The sequence below is a fragment of the Panthera pardus genome, unplaced genomic scaffold (genome assembly GCF_024362965.1).
Source record: "Panthera pardus isolate Hobbes unplaced genomic scaffold, ASM2436296v1 HiC_scaffold_15, whole genome shotgun sequence".
Lineage (NCBI taxonomy): Eukaryota > Metazoa > Chordata > Mammalia > Carnivora > Felidae > Panthera > Panthera pardus.
Genome location: NW_026526710.1, coordinates 70,031,035 through 70,051,900, shown reverse-complemented (window position 1 = coordinate 70,051,900; position 20,866 = coordinate 70,031,035). Strand labels below are relative to the sequence as shown.

Sequence of the window (20,866 nt, the reverse complement as noted above, 5' to 3'; positions counted from 1 at the left end):
GAGGCACCTGGGCCAGTTCAAGGATTCCTGACTAGGAATTCCCACCAGCTAAGATGGCTATACTAAAAAGAAACAAAAACAAACACCTTCCTCTGGGGAATTAGTCAAGATGAACCTCTATCACCACCCCCAAGCCCCTTCCCATCATTCTTGGCCACTTGGCTACCAACAGTTTCCTACTGACTTTAGTGGCTCCCTCAACTCATCTGCCTTTCCCAGGACCCTCATCTCTGCAACCTCCTATGGTCAGTCATATCCTGTGCGCAAGGGAAGCCTTAAAAAGCGTGATTTTAAAAATCACTATGAGGGGCACCTGGGTGGTTCAGTCAGCTAAGTGTCCGACTCTTGATTTTGGCTCAGCTCATGATCTCACAGTTCATGAGATAGAGTACCATGCTGGGCTCTGTGCTGACAGCAGGGAGCCTGCTTGGGATCCTCTCTTTCTCCCTCTCTCTGCCTCTTCCCCACTCGCATGTGCGCTCTCTCTCTCTCTCTCTCTCAATAAATAAATACACTTTATTTTTTAAAAAAAGTTTTAATATTTATTTTTGAGAGAGAAAGAGAAAGAGAGTGCACATGCACGTGCACACGAGTGGGCAAGGGGTAGAGAGAGAGGGAGACAGAATCCGAAGCAGGCCCCAGGCTCTGAGCGGTCAGCACAGAACCCGATGCAGGGCCTGAACCCACGAACCGCAAGATCATGACTTGAACCTGCTGAGCCACCCAGGTGCCCATAAATAAATTTTATTTTAAAAAATCACTGTGAGTATGAAGGGTAACTCCCCAAACTATGTCCATGTATTCTATTATAAGTAAAACATTTCTGAGCAAGTATAAATATAATTTTCCTTCTAAGTGACATGTTTACACTACTACTAGGTAATAATATGTAATGTTATATATAAAAGGCCCAATAAGCATAATTGAAAAACTATGTCATAGATCAATCAATCAATGCTAAATCCCAACTGTGCCCAAATTATAGAAATATACTTCCCTTTCATGGTCTATAACCAACATTTCATATATAGAGATGTTTGTCTATTGTTTTTTTTTTTTTTTTTGTCTATTAAAAATGCACACTCTATCAAGGGCCATCAATGACCTCCAACAGAAATAAACAAACGAAATACCAACCAACAAAACACAAACAAAACCCGTCCGTATTAACTGGGATTGAGCACATACTTGGCGAGCTGTTTCTCGGCATCAGCACAAAGTTCGAGAAGCCCCATGAGGACTGCAGACACGTCCATGTAAGGCTCCCAGACTGTGAAGCCACGGCCAATCAGATCAATGGCTGTTCTTCGGATCGTGCTGTGGGGGGGCAGTTTGGGGCTTGGGGGCTGCAACAGTAGAAATGTCAGCGCCTTACCTGAAATTACAAAATAAAAGACAGAGCAATAGAGAAATTTTACTTTGGTGATGTTTTCTTTGAAGCGTATTTTCAAAATGTAAACCATGTTGGATTTCTCTTTCTTTTTTTTTTTTTTTTTTAACTGAAAAGGGGTTTTGAGCATTAAGATTATTAAAAGACCCCAAGTTTACAGTTTCTTCAGCCACATACTTTATTTTTATTTTTTATCTTTTTAACCTTTATTTACTTTTGAGACAGAAAGAGAGAGCATGAACAGGGGAGGGTCAGAGAAAGAGGGAGACACAGAATCTGAAACAGGCTCCAGGCTCTGAGCTGTCAGCACAGAGCCCGACGTGGGGCTCGAACCCACGGACCGCGAGATCATGACCTGAGCTGAAGTCGGACGCTTAACCGACTGAGCCACCCAGGTGCTCCCGGCCACATACTTTAAACAAATAAGCTAGGCTACAGTATTTCATACCATGTTCTAAAGGGCTTTGGTTACATAATAATTACGTATGAATAAGTATATATCATTTCGAAACATATCAGGCACCCTAACTTCCTAACAAGGTTTTTCCCTACCCAGCACTGCACAAATTGGAGATGGCTTCAAATGATGTTATGCGGCACTCATCACTCTTCTGCACCTAAGAGTTCACATGTCAACTGCTTCTGTCAGTCGCACTTCTCATCACAGCTGATGCTTACCAGCAGGGATGAGGGATGGAGAAGGGAGAGGGGTAGTTGTAAAAAGTCTCCCCCACAAGCATCTATGTTTCTCCACATTCTACTCTACTGGTCCAGTACAGTGAGGCCAGGTATGTGGTAAATTCTTCACGCGAGTTTGGTAAACAAATTAAAAGTTCAATATTACTTTGAAATCTGATGAAATGATCTAGATTTTAATTGACATGTACTTTTTTATGTTGAAGAAAACGCCAACGATTTGTATACATACGCCTAAGGGCCATTAAGCTTGCAACCCGGGTGGCGAAGAGCAAGCTGCAATTCAGAAGAGGTTGTCTGTTTCTTGAGGGGAAGGAACAGAACAGTTTACAAGTCATAGCACCGCAGAGCCGACGGGTTAAGGGGTACACATGCTTCAGATTTCAGACAGGGGAGTCACCAGAGTTTCATATCTTACTAAGGGCTGAGGACAGTACTCATGAGCTTCATCTTCCTAGTCTGTAAACTGGGGGTAAGAACAGCTATCCTTCACGAAGAGCCCGGGTGTTAAATGAATGAAGGCGTGCAAGGTGTCCTGCCTGGCACCCAGCACCCGGGGGCACTCCACAAACGGCAGTCAGGGCTCATCACAAACAGCACATTCAGCTTGTCTGTTCTCAAAATTAAGAGCATGGCATATAAACTTTGATGCATTCAACAAATAAAAACATTTACTCGTGTTTATGCTCTAGCCAATTTTTTTTTAAGTTTATTTATTTTGAAAGAGAGAGAGAGAGACAGAGAAGAGTGGGGGGCAGGCAGAGAGGGCGAGAGAGAATTGTAAGCAGGCTCCATGCTGTCAGCACAGAGCTCGATGTGGGGCTTGATCTCATAGACTGTGAGATCATGACCTGAGTCGAAACCAAGAGTCAGATGCTTAACCGACTAAGCTACCCAGGTGCCCCTGTTCTAGCCAATTGTTCAAGGAGAATGGATTGCAACAGAGATGAGATGAAGTGAACGAAGCTGTAAAGCCCAGGTAAGAGTCTGAGAATGCACTTTGTTATTGCTGGCTCAAAATATCTTCTGCCACAGGACCTTTTCAGAATCTGTTGAAAACCATCAGTCTTTTCCCCAGAAAACTACATACAATGCATATACACAGCCACCAAATTCTGCAGAAGAATTTCAAGGAGACCATGGGCCTTGGGTTAACAACTCATGCCATAAGCTGAAAAGGTACTTATATATGGAGAGCCTCCTGGAGGAAACATCCTGAAATGCATGACTTCATTTATACATGTATTTGCAAATTTTACTCTCACATTTAGCCATGTAGATGCCATATGTAAAGCTTCAAGTTTTGTGGATGATTAAAATATAAACTCCTTTAAAAAAAGGTGGCCCACTGGTCTCTATTTTCTGCTAGCACCTACGCATCCCTTGCCACATGCTATTTTTTACAATATAAGCCATGTCCCTTTTCTGCATCAAGTTTGTTGCTCCTTGAGGGTAAGAACTATGTTTCACGTAACTTTGTATCTCCCAAACCACCAAGCACAGTACTTTGCACACATTATGAACCTAAAGTGTAAATATATCTGTCTTTACTGCATGTACCTTTCTAATGCAGCTCCCGGCCCCAGTCTGTCAGATTATTTCAAAATGTTAAGAAATCCACCACTTTTCTGTTATTCTTTACTTCTAGGAAGTTGTAAGAGCTGCAGAGAACCCCCCACTGCTGTTCTCTGCAGACATCCTGAAGCACACGTAGCCACGGCTTCCCCATAAGGGACAGGGCTCCCTGAAGGTGTATCCTTGGTGAGCAATGTTGTGAAGGGGAAGGAAGGTTTCTTAAGTACAATGTTTTATAGCATTTCAATCATCATCTTCCTTAACGGCACTCCACTATCTCTGTATTCATTACAGGCAGGAGCATTCTGGCAATACTAGGGACCTTGCTGATTTCTTGCAGCCTGTGTATGGGAACTCTGGAGACAGCTGCCTCGCCACTCTGACAATTTTATCCTGAGAGCAAAGTAAACCGTTAAGTGGCCGATTTCTTGAGATTTTCCATCATTTTTCTGACAAAGTAGGAAGGACAGCATAAAGGATGTGATCACTTACCTTCCAACGAAACGACAGAAAAGGGAGAATCAGTAAGCGTACTTCCAAACATCCCTGGCCTTGCAATGGCCCCCCAGGGTATTTGCTTCCCCCGCAAAGTGTGATCTACCTTCACAGTGAGGATGCCCAGGTCAGCAGGAAATGCAGGTTCCCTACAGCTCTGTCACCCCTTCCTGTAAATCACTTTCCATTTCATTCAGTGATCTTGTCAGTAAAATTCTCATACAGCATCTCTTCTTTCGTTCAAATCACCATCTCTGGGTAACACAAAGCCAAGATCCCCACAGGTCTGGCAGGCCATGTGTGCACCAGGAGAAGGAGAGAGGAAAATGGCCTATTTAACACACACATTTTAAATCTAGTAAATACAGGGGCACCTGGGTGGCTCAGTCAGTTAAGTGTCCGACTTGTGCTCAGGTCATGATCTCGCGGTTTGTGAGCTGGAGCCCCGCGTCGGGCTCTGTGCTGACAGCTCAGAGCCTGGAGCCTGTTTTGGATTCTCTGTCTCCCTCTCTCTTTGCAGCCCCCCCCCCCCCACCTCCGCTCACACTCTGTCTCTGTCTCTCTCTCTCTCCCCCTCTCAAAAATAAACATTAAAAAAAATTTAAATTTATTAACTGGAGTATGATTATTTTGGTCTGTTTTGGAATTACAAAGGCAGAAAAAGTTAAAACTCCACATCTGTCTTGACAACTTATTCCAAGCAAAACCTGTAAATAAGATGAAGACAGTTTTCAAGTTAAACCTTCTGATTTCTAGCCTTGTTGATTAATAAGATGCTTATGACTTTAATGCTACCAGGAATAATGACACTGATGTTCTCAAGGAATAATCTCGGATGCTTAAGACTTCAAATTTCCTAATCATATATTCTTTCTGATATTAAGGAACGAGACTTCAAAAAATGGTTGTTACGATAACAAAAAGGGATAGATAAATTTATTCCTTTTCCAACTCATATTGCACTCTGTAATTGAGGGTTTATCTGATCTATGATTCCATGAGAGAGCCACTCTGCAACATGGACCAAGGTGATAAAAAGCTAAAATTAAGACACTGATAGTATCTTCCTTTTTGACAGAAAAAAGTCTCATGACAATATTATGAATTTTAACTTTTATCTCTCAGAATTTTCCTTAAACCGGTGGTACCCAATAACGGATGTATTTTAATCTGTATGAGATGCAATCTAATTTTGCACAAAAATACGTATGTATTTTATGTAGATGTTCCACTGTTCCACAGTGCCTCACTGAGTAAGCAAGGTGGAGAATGAAGCTTTTATCTGCCATCGTGACTGATTCCCTCATAAAAGGCACTCTAGTGGCAGTATTAAAAAGTTCAACAAACTAGACTGACACTCATTCAAGGCTTTCTGTAATTTGGTCCCAGCCTCTCCATCCAAAGATTCAGTTATGTGATAACTATAGTGTCACTATAAACACTGGGGAAACAAAAGGAAGTAAGACTGAGTTCTTTTCCTCAAGGAAGTTCATTCCAGTTCAGGAGACAGGTGAGCAAACAGGTAATTTGAATATATTCTGAATAGTGTTAGAAGACTTATAAGGACAAGGTGTCAAAACAGAACTTAGGGCCGGTTAAGTGTCTGACTCTGGCTCAGGTCGTGATCTCACAGTTCGTGAGTTCGAGCCCTACATCGGGCTCTCAGCTGTCAGTGTGGAGCCCACTTCAGATCCTCTGTCCCCTCTCTTTGCCCCTCCCCTACTTGGGCCTTCTCTCTCTCTCAAAAATAAACAAACATTAAAAAAAAAAAAAAAAAAGAAAGAAAGAAAAAGACAGAACTTAAGACAGGCACCTAACCCCATTTTATAGGTATGAAAAGGCTTCTAGGGAAAGGGATTTCCATACCCACACCCAAAGAATAAGTAGTAGTTAGCCACTCAAAGGAGAGGATGATAGCAAGACAGAGAAGAACATGTCTAAAGACCAGGAAATGAGAGAGAACACAACCAGATAAAGGGATTACACAGGGTTTAATTGGTTGGAAATTGTGTTGGGGGAGAAGGGAGAGGTTGAGGTGATGGGCAAGGGAGAAAAGAGGGCAAGGTGGATGAAACAGAACAGTGAGACACAAGGCAGGACAGGTTATTAGAGCCCAATGACAAAGAGCTTCATACGCCATGCTAGGAGTCTGTTTATTCTGGTGACAATGGGGGACCACCGGAAAGTTTTAAGCAAAGGAGAGGTTTGATTAGATTTTCATTTTAGAAAGATCAATATTTGGGTTGTGTTGTGATTAGAAAGGGGCAAGACCTATTGCCTGTTAATTCTGATCTACTCATTCCCAGCCAGATAGATTAATTAGAATCACGGAATTTTCAAATCGAAAGGACTTTAGAAAAATAGCATCGATTCCTATGCTTCAGGTGAGATAACAGAGAACTGTAGAAGGCAAGTGGTTAGCTGCAGGCCTGGGTAAGGAGTCCAGGCCTCTGGAGCCCAGGCCATGCATGTGTAATGGGGCCAGTACACAGGTCTGAACACAACTTGTGTCTTTACGACAGCATTTTATTCATGATGTTCTATCCAACTATGGATTCAAAACTATATCCCTTATGATCAATCTCCTCTTCCTTCCGAATTAAGGCATAATTTCAGCTGCTGCTCCTCATACAATCAGAAGGTGGCCGTCACTGGTTCAACAGCTAAATATAGCCACACCAAGATGCCTGCAGTTGTCTCGGCTCTAACTCAGTTGCCTCATGGTCACAAAATGGTCTACTGCACATCTAGCATAGCATCCACCTTCTAGGCAGGAAGTGGCAGAATTCTGAAAGAGCAAAAGGACTTGTGCCAGTTAAGTCGAGCCTCTTTTTTAACGTCTGGTTACATCTCACTGGTCAGAATTATACCACACACCGGTTCTCCTAGTTTCAAGGAAGCACAAGAAATGTAATTCATTAGCTGACAACTTTGCCACCTTCAATGATACAGGGGTTCTGTTCACATGGAAGGGGAGAATCGCCTGGAGAAGGTGGCTAGTGATTTCCCCTACCCTAGAATTCTCTGCTTACCTTAGAATGAAATCCTTTTCAATATAGCAATTAGGGGTGCCTGGGTGGCTCAGTTGGCTAAACAGCCAACTCTTGATTTCGGCTCAGGTCACGATCTCACAATTCTTGAGTTCGAGCCTCGCAGGGCTCTGCGCTCACAGCAAGGAGCCTGCTATGGATCCTCTGTCTCCCTCTCTCTGCCCCTCCCCAACACGCACTCACTCTTTCCCTCTAAGATAAACAAATCTTAATAGATACATAGCAATTACTACTCATACGTTTAATAACAATATAGCATCTTTTGGCATTTATTTTATTAGCTGCAGTTTATCTAATTCTATTTATTTATTTTTATTTTATTGACTTTTAACATCTGCTAAATGAGTTCCCCGCACTATATGAGATTTTTTGAAAATACTTTTGTTTGGCACAAGGCTTAACACCATGCTTTACATTCAGTTATCACGAAAAAATTGTTGTTTTGGCACACACTGAGAATTACTTTACCCTGTATGTGCCCAGCACAGTCAGCAAAATTATGCACCGATCAGAAATTTCCAAGAGTCTGCTACAAACCTATGCTGGGCTGTGGCAAAGTTTCCACGGCTCTATGGTGAAATGGCAGAAACATAAACAATGTAGTAAGTCTTTTTCATAAAGCTAAATTTTTTCAGTTTAAAGGAGTGCTTATTCTAGATTATGTTCTTACTATTTTTCTTTTTTTGGTGAATAAAAGATTTTTTAAAAATGAAGATAGTACTAGTTTTTAATGGCTCTAGTGAGCAAAATAAAAAAATGTAAAACACTGTTATATACTCTCAAGTTTCATTTTTGGACATTTTACTGGCCCACGATACCTGAAATTTGGAAACAAATGCCATTTGTAATGAATGTACTATCCTGGGCACCTTCCTCCACTGTAAGTATCCCGACTCAGATTTCTATTACAGGTCTCTGGCTCTTAACCGGAAGTACCCAGAGGCTCCTCATTCACTTGGTTACAGGATAGAATTTGGCATTGTTCTGGGACCATATTCAATGTCCATTTTTCAAATTACTGGTTTTTCTCACCCAAAGATAGGTAAATGGTACAGATACTGCGACAGCTTCATAGTGGGAGTTCGGCTTGTAGCACACCATCACCATGCCCCCCCCCCCCAACCGCCCCCACCATGTACGTGTAGCCAAAAGTACAAATGAACTACCAAAAATGCAGACGGTGGAAAACAAATCAAAATAAAACCCTTTGAAAAGCAGAAAGTGCTCAAATACAGCATTAGATAAATCACAACTAACTTAGACCCTCTGGAGGTTTGATTTCTGTGGTCGTGCAGTCAAGAGTAATAATAGCTCATATATTAGAGCTATTTTATTTCAAGCTTTTTATCTCAAGCATTTTTTTAAAAAGTGTTCCAAGTTTAATCTTACTGTTTTTTAAAAGTGCTACATAAGACCAAAGCTGCAAGAAAATATTTATGCTTTGCTGTAACAGCAAAACACTAAAAATGAGAAAAGATAGAGCAAAATCAAGCCTACAAAACCTGTGGCTAAAAAGCTGACAGTGTTAGACCATGGCCAACTTGTTGCTTTGGCAAGATGAATATTGCCCCATCATGAATTGACCAATGCAAACTGCCAATTCAAAACATTTTTGTAGTATCTGGCTGGTAATGCTGACCACTCTTTCAAAGATTAACATACAAGCCATCACACACACACACACACACACACACACACACACACACACACACACACACACGAATGCTATTACTTAGGTAATAATGAATTTGTCTTCTGGAGCATGTATTCATCCTTATTACAAAATGCAGATTTACTTTATCAATACACCCCACATTTATGGAATGCCTATTATATGAAAACACTTTATTAACTATAAAAAACTGTGGTCATATATTTCTTTAAAAAAAATTTTTTTAACGTTTATTTATTTTTGAGAGAGACAGGCAGAGCATGAGAGAGGAAGGGGCAGAAAGAGGGAGAAACAGAACTTGAAGCAGGCTCCGGGCTCCAAGCGGTCAGCACAGAACCCAACGCGGGTCTCGAACTCACAAACTGTCAGATCATGACCTGAGCCGAAGTCAGACGCTTAACTGACTGAGCCACCCAGGTGCCCCTGTAGTTATATATTTCTATAAGCAAATAAACACTGGATATTATTTTAAGCACCATTTGATAGTAAATAATAATTTTATGTTATTTTACTTTTTTCCCCCTCTTTCATTTCTATCAACCTGATAATAGTGGTGCCTTGAGTTCTCCGCAGTCTATTAGATAGGCTGCTTTTCTTCACTTACACACACACACACACACACACACACACACACACACACACACAGTCAACTGCCAGTTATATACACCAACACAACACTTTTAACACAAATTCAAACCTTTATTTTCATACAACCCATAGATCTTGGTAACATATATTCATGATGTGAACACGAATCATGTAGTAGTTTTGTTTTTTGCAGTTTCTATTTGGGCTGAAATAGCACTAAATAAGAAAGAATCACTTAAAAAGTTGTAAACTTGATTTTTTTCCCTAGCTTTCTATTTGTACTTTTTATTTCCTTCAAGGAGAGGCTATATTTTTCCTCCCATGCCTCCCTTGAAGCATGAAGACCTCACAAGAATCCTGTGGCTACCTCATAGGCAGATTCTAGAATGAGCTCTTACAAGCCTTCTAAGCAACCATTATAGCCTGAATGAAGAAGGAAACAGCACTGGATAAGTGAAGGCACTGAAGGAAGGAAATGTGGAAGGACACTGCATAACAAAGGGACAGGAGACCTCCATTATGGAGTGCCTCCTTGCTGCGGGCCAATGGAACCTGGGTTTTATGGCAGCCAATGCTGTCAGAAAACCAGTGGCCACAGGGAGTTTCGAGAACTGGAAATGCCAACAGAAGCCAGCATCATGCCATATTTATCAAGAGAGAATGAAATTTTCTTATGGGAATTATTACAAAACCATAGCATTCCACAGAATTTTTCAAAGAGTTCTTGTAGAACCTTCATAATTATTACTAGTATCCCACTGGTAGTTGATATACATAACCGTTTTCTTGGGCTCTGGCCCCTCCTAGACCAGTCCAGCCAGTCAACAGGCCTAGTTAGAACAAACTTGTTCCTCTTACTTAAAAAAATATCATGAATGAAGAAATGGCCATTAGCCACCCTTGGCTCTGTATAACAGAGGAGGGAAAAAAAGGTCATTTAAAAAAATTCATTAATTAATAGTTCAATTACAAGGAAACTCCTATGGGAGAACACATTATATGCACTTTAAACCAAATGAATTTATGATGATTTATGCCATTACAATGAGTGCAAAATGAATTAATAATGATTGGCCACTTATTTCAAAGTGTAACCAAGTAAAGGAAGCCTTTTCCCACTTGTTAATGTCCATCAAAGAACAACGATGGCAGAGTGCCATCTGGAATTCTATTCCTTTGCTTTATACAGAAACTCGATTTAATTAAAAATAATTCCAATGTAGTGTGCCTTATTCATAGATATGGGCTAATTAGCAAACACTTCTATAACTACATGCCTTGTATTAATGCAGTTATTAGAAACTGTTAAACTTTTTACATCCTATATTGCACAAAAACTTGTCATTTAATAAAAACCATAAAGTAACTATTAAATTAGGAGACAGTTTAACAAAGATATTTAAGAACTCATTAATTTACTATCGGTTTTATCAAAACAGTCCTATTTCAACATAATTTGTTGTTTCTTGTCCTATAATCACACGACAATAAAATCCAAATAATCTTTGATTCAAAGTTCATTTTTTTCGGTTTTACTGAATTTCAAATTAAGTTGTATCATACAATGACATTTAATCTCATGTTGGCTCTTCGTATTTAATATATTTTGGATGGCAGGCTAAAATTAGGGCGTCTTACCTTCCTATAATCAGAAAGTTATGACTTATTGCAAATAACCTTATTCTGCCTCAGAAATGTAAAAAGTGCTGATTTTCAGACACTCTGAGGGTCAGCAATAAAGAAGTAAAATAATAGAAGCAAATGTTTATGATACCAAAGAAGTAAAAAAAAAAAATCCATTAATGTAGGGAATCTTTAACTAAATGATCCAAATACTTCTATGTCCTGTTCCCAAAAGGTGTAGGATGGTTAAACAGCATGAACGAGTGGGTGGGCAGTTGGGTAAGAGGCAAAAGGACACCAGGGTTTAAGTTCTAGCTTCAGCATCTTACTAGCTAAGTGATCCTTTATGCATCCAATATTTACTGGTGCCTGTTACGTCCCAGGCACTGTTTTTTTTTTAATTATTTTAATGTTTATTTATTTTTGAGAGTGAGAGAGAGGCAGAGTGTGAGCGGGGGAGGGGCAGAGAGAGAGGGAGACACAGAATCCGAAGCAGGCTCCAGGCCCTGGCGCTGTCAGCACAGAGCCTGATGTGGGACTCGAACTCACAAACTCAGATCAGGACCTGAGCCAAAGTTGAAGGCTTAACCCAAGGAGCCCCCCTCCTCCAGGCACTGTTTTTAAGCACAGGTCAACAACTTCTATGCTCTCACAAAGCTTACGTTCTAGCTGGGACATAAAGACCAAATAAACAAATAGATATGTCAAGTGGTACTAAGTCAGGTGAAGAAAAATAAAGCAAGGGTAAGAGCCTAGAAAGTGATAGAGAGGAAAGTACTCTGTAGAAGGTGACATTTGAACAAAGACCTAAGTGAAATGAAAGAGAAGCATGTGGGCATCTGTGGGAGAAGCATTCCAGGCTGAGGGAACAGCACAAAAGGCCCTGAGGTAAGTAGGGATCCCTAAGGGCCAGTAAAAAGTCCAGAGTAGTTAGACGGCAGTGAATAAGGACAAGAGTGGAAGGACATGAAATCAAAAAGGCAGCCGTGGATGGATCAGTCACACAGGCCTTTTCCCTAGGGGGTTAAGTGTTATGAGAAATGCATGGAAGTTTCGGGTAGGACAGTGACATGACCTGCCATCATTCAGAAAGTATCTGTGTGCTGTGTACAGAATAGACTGGGGTGGGTTGCAGGCAAAGGGTAACATTAGGGAGGCCAACTGGGAGGTTCTTACAATGGTTCAAGCAAGAGATAATGATGGCTTGGACTAAAACAGTAGTGACAGAGTATGAGAACTATGTAAATTTTGGATTAAGAAAATTTTTTAGAAGATAGAGCAGACAGGATTCATTTAGGGATTGGATGTGAATATATGATGGAAAGACAATAAGTAAAACTGGGGCACTTGGGTGGCTCAGTCAGTAAAGTGCCAACTTCGGCTCAGGTCATGCTCTTGGGGTTGGTGAGTTCAAGCCCTGCGTCGGGCTCTGTGCTGACCGCTCAGAGCCTGGAGCCTGCTTCAGATTCTGTGTCTCCCTCTCTTTCTGCCCCTCCCCTATTCGTGCTCTCTCTCTCTCTCAAAAATAAATCAACATTAAAAAAATTTTTTTAAATAAACAAAAAAAGTAGTAAAACTGATTCCAGGCATTTGGGCATGAACAACTATGTGGATGATGGTGACACTCATTAAAATTAGTTAACAGAAGAGGAGGAGGTTTTTTTTGGGTTTTGAAGCAGGAGCGGTAATCCAAATTTTAGTTTCGGGCATTTCTAATCTGAGGTACATGTCAAACATCTGAAGGAAGATTTCAGATCAACTGTTGAATATAGGAGTCTGGAGACTGGTGTAGAAACCAGGGCTAAAAATAAAAATTTCAAAATCGTCCACATACACATGCATTGAAGCCATGGGACTGGAAATAATACCTAGAGAGTGAGTGCAGGTGCACAGGCACCTTCGCAGGATGGAAAGACGGGGGGGAAATCAAGACTGAGAACCAGCGGCTAACAAGGTGGGAGAAACAGGAAAGGACAAGCAGAGTTGCAGGTTTCAATGTAGCTGGAATTATATTCTACCAAGAGACAGAGACAAGAGCCAAGAATTGCTTACTGCCTTTGGCAACATGTAAGTCACGGGTTATCTTACTGAAGAAATTTCAGTAGCGTTAAAGTCAGAAAAGCCTGACTGAAGCAGATTCAGGAAAAAAAAGGAAAAAATGGTGGCTGAGAAAGCAGGAAGGTAAATATAATCACGGTATTTAGTGCAGAATGTATACGATTATAAATTTGATTTATTTAAAAATAAAGTATTTTTATTTCCTGTAACAGCGATTTCTTAAAAGTACTGATCATGTGGTGTCCATGTTACCTGCTATAGATACTGACAATGGATGAGACAGATAGGAGTATGTCTGGTTTATGACATGCAATTCTCAACACGTTCCACAGAAAGCTTTATCAGCCTTCTCTGGACCTGATCACCTCCAGGAAGCAACCAATCAGAGTGAGTCTCTGACCTTCAAAGCAGAGACGGGTCTTTCCAGAGATGAAACCCCCCTAACGCTGCGGCTTCATTCATGTCTCATCGGGAATCATCATAACACTTTCTGCGCATCTGTACGCCATTAAACATCCTGTGAGAGGGGCTCGCCAGATGGGTTACAGGGTTCTGAAGATGCTGATGTACCTTTCCAAAGGAATTGACTTACTACTCGATCAAAGGCTCACGTTCAATTATTTTACCCACCTGCACTACTCTAGGGCTTTTAGAATTTAGTTATTACGAACTACATGAAATTTAAACAATGACATTTCCCCCAAAATACCATTAATGTGAACCAAAAGTATGGCAAACAACTGCAATGCTTCACGATAACTTCATAATTGCATACTCTCTCTAACTAATTCACGCAGGCTAAGTAAGTTAGCAATCATTACAAGATAAATCTCAACATAATTTTGTAAGTAGCTTAGTGGAAATGGAAATCATGTGCATGGGTACTTGATCTCTTTTCTAATAACCGCAGCAAGACATTCAACTGGAACAAGGAACGGCTGCATGTTAGCTCTTCAGACACGGAGTCAAAGATGAGAAATAGTTGTCCTCAGTGGACACTAAATATTAAGTAAACTGTGAGATGAAGGCCAGCGTAACCATGAAGAAAAATAAATTCAGAATCGTTTTACATGCAAGCAAATCAACAAATACCAACATTCTCAATGCAAACAGTCTAAATGTTTCCTTTCTACACATTTCTTTTATTGAAGTTGAGTAAGGGAGGTAAAAAAGATGAGCAAACAAAAGTCACTCTGCTGCCCGTTTCTCAGTCTGGACATCTTTGTTTAAGCTTTGACTTGGCTTAAATGAACGAATTAATATTGACAAAAACATCAACTAAGCTAATGAGTTGTTAGTTAAGGCAATAAACATGTCACATTAGAGTCAGCGCAGTAAAGAGGTAATTAGCCCTGGAAAAGCCCTGCTGATTGGAGCTGTTGAGATCCTCTGCTCTTAACCTTTGAGTCCATTATCCAGCCCAGGAGTGGTGGCTATGTTAATGGGAGCTCGCCAGCAGTAAACAGCAGGCTGTCTAGAGCAGCGAGCTAGACCTGCGTCCGAATCCTGGGACGAAAGGCGTGCTGGTAGACTTACAAGAGAGGCATCAACGGAGCGTCATGAAAAGCGGAAACAGTTCTTTGAGGAATAGATATTAATGGCAAAAAAGAGAGAAGGCAAACATATTTCCAAAGAGATATTTGGGTGTGTGTGTGTGTGTGTGTGTGTGTGTGTGTACCACTTAGCAATTATTAAGTAGCAAAATAAAAAAAAAAAAACCACTTTGCAATTATTAAGTAACAAAAATGAGACAAAGGAAAATCGCTCTAATCAACAAAATACTCTTCCTTCTGCAAATACGGATGCTCTGACCCTTTCAAGATAAAGTGCAAGATACCATAAGACAATGAATTCCTACGGTATCGAAGCAACCAAGATCACAATTAAAAGTCATAGCTAATAATTTATATTAAGACAAAAAAGAAACACACGTTATTGCACTTCTAAAATACATATATTTACATGAATAATCACAGATTGTCCTTCGGAGCAGTTTGTAAGATTTTTTTTTTTTTTTAAACTTCTCACTAATTTTACTGATTTGGCTTTGGGACAATCAAAACCAGCACTTCAAAGTCTATGTTGAAAAGGAAACCAGATGTTTATGGAAAAGTCACAACTAGCAGGACAGAACTTACGCAGGAGTTAAAACATAACATAAAAATATGAATAAAATGCCCATTCTCTCAATTAGTGGATCATCTCCAAAATAAAGCAAAAGAACGTGCTGGAGAATACAACGGGAACTTGCACCATCTTTGTAAGAACCTCCCCAAATTTGTCAAATAGGCTAAGTTTTGACATTGCTTCTAATGTTATAATGCATATAAACAGATTAACTGATACTAGTGTATGCAAAGAAACAGATTAGATTAAGGGAGACCACATTCTCAGGAAATACGTATTTTTCCTTTGGAAACTCGTCTTTCTCTTGAGCTTAAAAGCAGATACATACATTCAAATACATACATACAATGGCTACGCTGCCATTCATTTTGCACACTTTGACAATTGTACGCCATTTCCTTTTACAAAGGAAGAAAACGTTCCATCCTGATTCTGTTATCACGGAAGCTGGACGGTGGAAGTGGTCAGGTAGGCAGGCCCGTGGCACTGCTGCTGGGTGTGTGTGCGTGGTAAGTGTCTGGGTGTTAGAGGAGGAGAGACGTGGGGCATTTACTATACAGTAAATCAATATGTGCTCTCTTTTTTCAGGCTGAGTAATTTCGAGAGGGCCAGGAAGCAATTAGCTTCCTCACACCTTATTGGGCAGTGTGCGGTTTTCATATTCCCCCCCCCCCAATACAGCTTTTTAATAAATTTATAAAACAGCTATATATGGCTTAATTTTCCTTAGTTAATTCTTTTGCATAATTAAATTTAGATTGAAAAGCACTATAAACCAGTCTTCATGTTCAATAAAAGATGAACCAAGAGGTATTTTGCAAACCAAAATAAGAAATACATTTTTCTGTTATTTTATTGTCAGTGACCGCTAAGTGCAACCTGAAAAAAATATATACTATAGTACTTACTTCTATTATACTGAGAACATATAAACATGTCCAAATACTTCTAAACTGTCTAGGAGCAATAAAGAAAAATAAGGTGGTCAAAATATTTTCAAGACTTTACATCCCTGTATGGATTTAATTCGGTGCAATTATTTATACAATTTCTTATCTAAGCAGTATGTCACAGGACAATAGTGTTCAATCTTTTTTCTCTCCCAACATACTTGCAGAATATGACATATTATGAAATGTCTTACTGTGACAGACAGAATGAGGGTAGCAAAATTGGAGGGAAACAGTGCCATAAATATCGCTTGAAAATGTCCTCACGTGGGGCACCTGGGTGGCTCAGTCGGTTAAGCGTCCGACTTCAGCTCAGGTCATGATCTCACGGTTCGTGAGTTCGAGCCCGGCATCAGGCTCTGTGCCGACAGCTCGGAGCCTGGAGCCTGCTTCGGATTCTGTGTCTCCCTCTCTCTCTGCCCCTCCCCTGCTCATGCTCTGTCTCTGTCTCAAAAATAAATAAAACATTAAAAAAAAAAATGTCCTCACGTAATTCAGATGTGTTACCCCACTCCACACTTTGCCCCTCCCACTTCCAGTCAGGAGGCCAAAGTCACCCTCCCGCCTTCCCGTGACTGAAAAATCCATGGAGAGTCGTAAAGAGCTAAGAAGGAAGATCTGGATTCTAATCCTACACCTACAATATGATAACAGTTTGATCTCACGTAATTAGTTTCCTCATCTAATGATACAAAAAGAGATGGAGAAAAGACCTATTTCTTGAGTTGACAGGAATATTAAATGATAGAACATGCATCATGCCTAACACGTAGGCTAGGGGCAGGCTCTTGATAAATTCTTCTCCATCTTCCGGATTATATAGATACTGTTACTTATTTTCCTCAGTCGCAGATATTTTCTTGTATACTATCCTAAGACTTCAAAATGGACTGTTTAAAAGCTTATTTATTTTGAGAGACAGAAGAGAGAGAGGGTGTGCAAGCACACAAGCAGGGGAGGAGCAGAGAGAAAGGGAGACAGAATCCCAAGCAGGCTCCGCACTGTCAGCGCAGAGCCTGATGCAGAACTCAAACTCACAAACCGTGAGATCGGGACCTGTGCCCAAATCAAGAGTCTGGTGCTTAAATGACTGAGCCACCGAGGCGCCCCCAAAATGGACTTTTTTAAAAGAGGAAAACTACTGGGACGCTTACTCCTTTTAAAAATATGTAACATAAAGCATTTTACCAAACAGTAAGGAAAACCAGTAAAATGAACGAACGAACGAACGAACGAACGAACAAAGGGAAGGGAAGGGAAGGAAAGAAGGAAGAAGGGAAATTATATTTGCTGCCTGGTGGGTGGCATGCTTTACCTGAATGCTTTACCTGTGGGATTTCATTTAATTCTGAAAATAGCCCTGAGAGGAATATATTAGTTTCAATTTTGAAGAAGAGGAAAACCGCATCTCAGAAACCTTAAATAAGGAATAAGTTATTCCAGATCGTACTGTGAATAATGCTAAAACAGGGTTTACCTGACATGAAATCCCCTATTCTGTCCATTATATTCTACACAACAGTTAGTTAAAAATAATAGGCTATGCCATAGTCCAGGCTTAAGATGATATCTGCAAAGGATTTTATATTTAATATTGCAAATGAAACACACCATATTATTTCTCAGATGGTAATCCCAGAAACCATAAATTGGGTTCATGACAATCGAGCAAGCGCTTAATCATTTTAACGTGTATGGAAAGTGAAGAGCCTTAACTGGCAGAGCCCTCAAGGAGCACTGAATTGCTTATCCGAATGATCTGCATGTATTAACACACAACAAGAAGACAGACAAGGGCAAACAAGTATTGTAACACTGGTTTTCCAGCCTTTTCCCTGGTAACTCCGGCCTAGTTAAACTAGGCTAGCAATGCTATTTTTCTTCCTCTCAAAATCTATAGAGGGTGAATCAAATGTGAAGGCAAGATCAATTCTGTTCTCAGACAGTAAATGAGCTTAAGATCAGACCTGTTTCAGTTTATGGAGAGAATCTCATTAAGCTAGCTTAAATATGTGTTCACAGGACTATATTACAGAGTCAGGAAAAAGAGAAAATACCCTCACCCACCCCAGTGACAAGCAAATTTCGTGGGTATTGATAGGGTTAACAAAAATCAGTGCCACAGACCACACCGTCCACATACACAGCAAAAGCTATAGCGCAAAAATATTTTCACCTATCATATTTTTATAAAAGTCAAGAGCTGGAATGGTCCAACCTCATTATGATAGATCAGAAAACAGAGGCCCAGAGACGTTGTGTGGCTTACTTTACGGTAAAGAGCAAGAATGGGTACAGCCCATTCAGAAGCCAAAGCTCCAGTCCTCAAAGACCAGCACTGCCTCTACGGTAAACACAAGATCTCCATAACAAATGACGTTCAAGCTGATCATCATTACTGTTTTGATCACAAGCATTTGGCACACTGTCTGGCATGGAGGAGGCATTGAAAATATTTGTGGAATGAATGAATGGACTTGATTCACACTCCACCATCCACATTTTAACTACGTTTCAAGGTCTCAGTTTTCCTTTATTTACCAAGCTTTGCTAGTCCCTCCAACCACTGTGTCCCTGAGTTTCTAGAGCACATCTTGCTCACACCATTCCAAGGAATACCAGACTTAGAAAGCTCAGAATTAGATAAGACTTCAAAGATGGTCTGGCACAGAGGTATCCAATCCTGGTGTTTGGGATCACCTGATGAGCTTAATGAAAACTTAAATTCGTGGCCTCATGGAGATCTACAGATTCAGAATGCAGTCAGGTGGCATGGAGTTCACCACTTCGTGGGGCAGCCAGTTCCACTGGTAGACATCTTGTTTGTTATGTAAAATCTCAAACATACACAAAGAAGAATATGGTAAAGCTTGTTGCAACCATCATCCAGCTTCCAGAGTTTGGAGCTCCTGGCCAATCTTGTTTGCATCTGTACCCTCACTCACTTTCCCCAGCAGCTTGAATTACTTTGCAGCAAATCTCATCTACAAATACTTCAGTATATATGTCTAAAAGATTGGGACTTATAATTTCGTATCATCATATAGAAGGTCAGCCTTCACATTTTATTGATTTTCTTTCTGTTGCCCTAACTCTCCCTTTCTTCCCTATCTCTCCCCTTCTTTTTCCTTTCCTTCACTTATCTACATTTGTCTCCTCCAATCACAATCCAAATACATCTCTTAAATCTCAATTTACAGGTTGCCCCTCAACCCCTGCTTTCCTGAAAGAAATCAGTGCTTTCGTCCCACAGAATTTTCTAAAATCTGGGTCCTGCTGATTATTCCTACATTCCTCTGTTCCCCTGGCCTCTGTATGTTCTATAAACTGGCTGAACAGATTCAGGTTTGAATTTTTATCTTTACTATTCCTTAAATGTTGCTATGTACTTCCATCCAGAAGTATACAATGTCTGGCTGTCTCCTTTTGGGGGTTGTTAAATAGGAGTGATTCCCCAGGTCCATTAATTGATCAGGGTGGTACAGCAGTAATACTCTATTATCCCTTCTTCATTTATTGGCTAGAACACAGTTATAAACAGGAATTTCTCTCATCAACCATTTGATTATGCTAGGTTACATTTGTACAGAAAACATAGGATAAATGTTTATTTCCCTTTATTTACCAATTTTCAAAATAAGTTAATTCTCTTGCATCATTCAAAAGTGACACTGAAGTTTGTGAAGTTTGTGGTGGTATCCCCCACCCTCCCCCCCAGGATCATTTTGAACTCTTGAATCAAAACAAATTTATGTGTTTCTCTCTTTTAATCCACTACTGTTATTTTTATTGCTTTTTTTTACTTTGTTTATGGTATCTTATATACATATATGAATATATAAATTGCTTCTGGATTCTGAATCATTATGTACAGAGGTATGTCCACATCAGATTAGTTTTATTTGAGCAATTGTATGATTTCTTAACAAATATAAATAAAATCTTAAGTAGCATCGTTACCACCAAATAGAGAATAGATTGCATGTTTCAGATTATATGTTCTTAGGCCACTAACATCTGTACTTCTAAACCCGTCAAAATGAGAGTAGTTAGAAACAAAACAGAAATTCTAATACCACCTTCTAAAAACTATCTATAATCAAAAAGGGAATTAATACAACATAGAGGTTTCTCAATTGCTTTAGGTATTTCTTAGATTTTAGGCTTAATTTTAACTTTCAGTCTTTTTTCATCAAAGTTCTGGCTTCTACATGCTCTCTAAGCCATACTTATCTTTCAACATCTGTGAGAATATCTACATACTTTCTTACTCTACTTGTAAATAGCTTCCTGTCAATTTTATGCACTCATAATATTTGCCCTAATATTTATTTCAACCTGCTTCATCCCTTCCAATCTTCTCAATGTTTTATAAAACAAGTTAAAAATTTTACACATTTCATAATTCATTTAGAAATGACCACACCACAAAGATTCTAGAATTTTGAAGGAAAGAGCCAAAGAAAAGGATATGTGAAAATAAAGTTTCCTCAGTGAGATAAGGCATTTAAACATGAACTTCACATAGTCACTTTATAATTGACAGCAAAAGACTCCGCACACTGGATTCCTTTCTCCTAGTAATGAACTCATCTTCGTTTCCACATGTGAAAGGCAGGAATAACCGCCAATCTCTACTTTC

At 39.9% G+C, this 20,866-nt stretch overlaps 1 protein-coding gene across 5 annotated transcripts in view; it reads right to left on the bottom strand.

The window, feature by feature from the left end:
- WDR7 (WD repeat domain 7) overlaps window positions 1-20,866 on the bottom strand; it is a 352,075-nt gene that overhangs the window by 108,533 nt on the left and 222,676 nt on the right. For all 5 annotated transcript variants that reach the window (XM_019463951.2, XM_019463944.2, XM_053902762.1 and 2 more), the window contains one exon: window positions 1,189-1,375. In XM_019463951.2, coding sequence (XP_019319496.2) covers window positions 1,189-1,375 — 187 coding nt within the window. The remainder of the gene's footprint in view (window positions 1-1,188; window positions 1,376-20,866) is intronic.